Genomic DNA, 2,981 nt, shown 5'->3' on the forward strand with positions numbered 1-2,981 from the left:
GATGTGCTGGTGCTGCCACAGGAGTACTTCCGCCTGGTGAAGGTAAAAATTGCTATCCAGGATATTAACGACAATGCGCCCCGCTTCCCTGTGCCCCACATCCACCTCTCGGTGCCTGAGAACGCACCTGTGAACACCCGCCTGGCTATTGAGCACCCTGCCCTTGACCCTGACGTGGGTACCAATGGTGTCCAGACCTACCGCCTGCGAGATAACTATGGAGCCTTCACCCTGGATGTGGAGGAGAATGAGAGCGGGGAGAGGACTCCCTACCTTATTGTTATGGGGGCTCTGGACAGGGAGACACGGGAGGAGTATGTCACAGTCATCATTGCTGAGGATGGGGGGACTCCTCCACTCGTTGGCAGTGCCACCCTCACTATTGGCATCAGTGACATCAATGACAACTGCCCCCAGTTCAACGACTCACAGCTCAACATCACCCTGTATGGGAATTCCAGCCTAGGGACACATGTTGCCACTGTCCATGCGGTAGATGTGGACCTTGGATCCAATGCCCAGATCACCTACTCCTACAGCCAGAAGGTCCCCCAGCCATCCAGAGACTTGTTCCATCTGGATGAAAGCACAGGAGACATCATGCTCTCCAGTAAAATTGATGGGGACACTCCAAGGCTCCACAGGCTGATCATACTGGGCAACGGTCCTGGTTGTATCCCTGCTGTGATCACAGTGCTTGTGACCATCGTCAAAGTCATGATGAGGCCACCTGAAATTGTCCCTCGTTTCATAGCTAATGAGGTGGAAGGGGTGGTGTACTTAAAGGAACTGGAGCCTATCAACACACCAATAGCATTTTTTACCATCAAAGATCCTGATGAAAAATACAAAGTCAATTGCTATTTGGATGGTGATGGGCCTTTCAGACTTTCACCCTACAAGCCGTACAACAATGAATACCTGTTAGAGACCACAAAGCCTTTGGACTATGAGACGCAGCAGCTGTATGAAATCTCTGTAGTTGCATGGAACTCAGAAGGATTTCATGTTAACAAAATAATTAAGGTACAGGTTCTGGATGACAACGACAACTCGCCAGTTTTCTCTCAACAGCTGATAGAATTATCCATTGAGGAGAACAATGTTCCCCATGCTTTCTTGACCAAACTACATGCTACTGATGCTGACAGTGGAGAAAGAGGGCAAGTGTCCTATTTCTTGGGTCCTGATGCCCCTTCCTATTTTGCTTTAGATAAAACCACAGGAGTTCTTACAGTTTCCACCCAGCTGGACAGAGAAGAAAAAGAGAAATACAGATACACTGTCAAAGCAGTAGATTCTGGGTTCCCTCCAAGAGAATCAATAGCAACTGTCACCATCACTGTGTTGGATAAAAATGATAACAGTCCAAGATTTATCAATAAGGATTTCAGCTTTTTCGTGCCAGAAAACTTTCCAGGTTTTGGTGAAATTGGAGTTATAAGTGTCACGGATGCTGATGCAGGGCAAAATGGATGGGTTGCCCTTTCAGTTCTGAATGGAAGTGATATTTTTGTCATAGATACTGGAAAAGGAGTTTTGAGAGCTAAAGTCTCCCTCGACAGGGAGCAGCAAAGCTCCTACGTTCTGTGGATCGAAGCAGTTGATGGCGGTGATCCTGCCCTGTCTTCTACAGCAAAAATAACTATCCTTCTTCTGGACATAAATGACAACCCCCCTTTGGTCTTGTTTCCTCAGTCTAATATGTCTTACTTGTTGGTCCTTCCTTCTACCCTTCCTGGCTCTCCCATCACTGAGGTCTATGCTGTCGATAAGGACACTGGCATGAATGCAGTCATAGCTTACAGCATCATAGGAAGAAGAGGCCCTCGACCAGAGTCTTTTAGGATTGACCCTAAAACTGGTAATATCACCTTGGAAGAGTCGCTGATGCAAAATGACTATGGCCTCTATCGGCTGCTTGTGAAAGTCAGTGATCACGGCTATCCAGAACCTCTCCATTCCACTGTCATGGTGAACCTTTTTGTCAATGACACTGTTAGCAATGAGAGCTACATTGAAAGTTTGCTGAGAAAGGAGCCTGATATCAGTATAGAAGAAAGGCAGCCACAAATATCCATAGAGCCCACACATAAAAGAATGGAGTCAGCATCCTGCATGCCTACCTTGGTAGCTCTGTCAATCATAAGCTTGGGTTCAGTCGCTTTAGTAACAGGGATGAGCATTTACATCTGTCTAAGAAAAGGGAAAAAGCATCACACAGCAGATGAAAACTTGGAAGTACAAATCCCGTTAAATGGAAGAATTAACCTGCACATGTTGGAGAAGAAACCAATGGAGATTTCTAACATTTGACGTTTCTTTGTGGACAAATCCAACACCTGAAAAAACTTGGAGAGCTCTGAAACACCTAGCCATGGGTTGTATTGACAAAGGTTGCAGGGAAGGACCGCTAATTTATAACTTAATAATATTATAATTGTAAATAGCTGTTTACAATTTTTTAAATTCAAATTCAGTGTACAGCTTTTTTATGAAACTTAGTAACTAACGGCTAGCACCCTGTCTATAAAAACGTGGACATCATCTGGAGCTTGCATAAGAATCAGTAAGTGATCATAGAAAAGGGGAAGGTAAGACGATTCTTTAAACTGAAGTTTCAAAAGTCTTTTTAACCACAAGAGGGCATCAGATGCTCCTGAGCAGGGAACTGTTCGAGGTACTTGTCCATGAGATAAACAGAGTATATTTTAAATATATTGATTTTAATATAAAATGCACATTGGCATACAGACATTTAACCACAAAAAAAAAAGAAAGAAAAGAGAAATGTCTGTCCCAGTGTATATGTAATTAAAAGAATAAAGACTTTAAAGTGCACTAGTGATAAAAAAAAAAAAGAAAAAAACAGAATGTTTATTACCTCACAAGTAAAGCTTATACAGTAGGATAGTAAAGGCATTAACAAGAAGTGCAATTCCTGTGGAGCAAGAATGCAAGATATTGTAACGAGAATCTGA

The 2,981-nt window shown here is 43.5% G+C and overlaps 1 protein-coding gene across 1 annotated transcript; it reads left to right on the forward strand.

Moving 5' to 3' along the window:
- Positions 1-3: 3 nt before the first annotated feature.
- Positions 4-2,778, forward strand: PCDH20 (protocadherin 20; the record flags this gene model as incomplete). The annotated part of the gene is made up of 1 exon (XM_009874096.1): positions 4-2,778. A coding segment is annotated over one exon (2,313 nt), but the record flags the coding sequence as incomplete, so codon positions are not given.
- Positions 2,779-2,981: the final 203 nt, after the last annotated feature.

The sequence above is a fragment of the Apaloderma vittatum genome, unplaced genomic scaffold (genome assembly GCF_000703405.1).
Source record: "Apaloderma vittatum isolate BGI_N311 unplaced genomic scaffold, ASM70340v1 scaffold36587, whole genome shotgun sequence".
NCBI lineage: Eukaryota > Metazoa > Chordata > Aves > Trogoniformes > Trogonidae > Apaloderma > Apaloderma vittatum.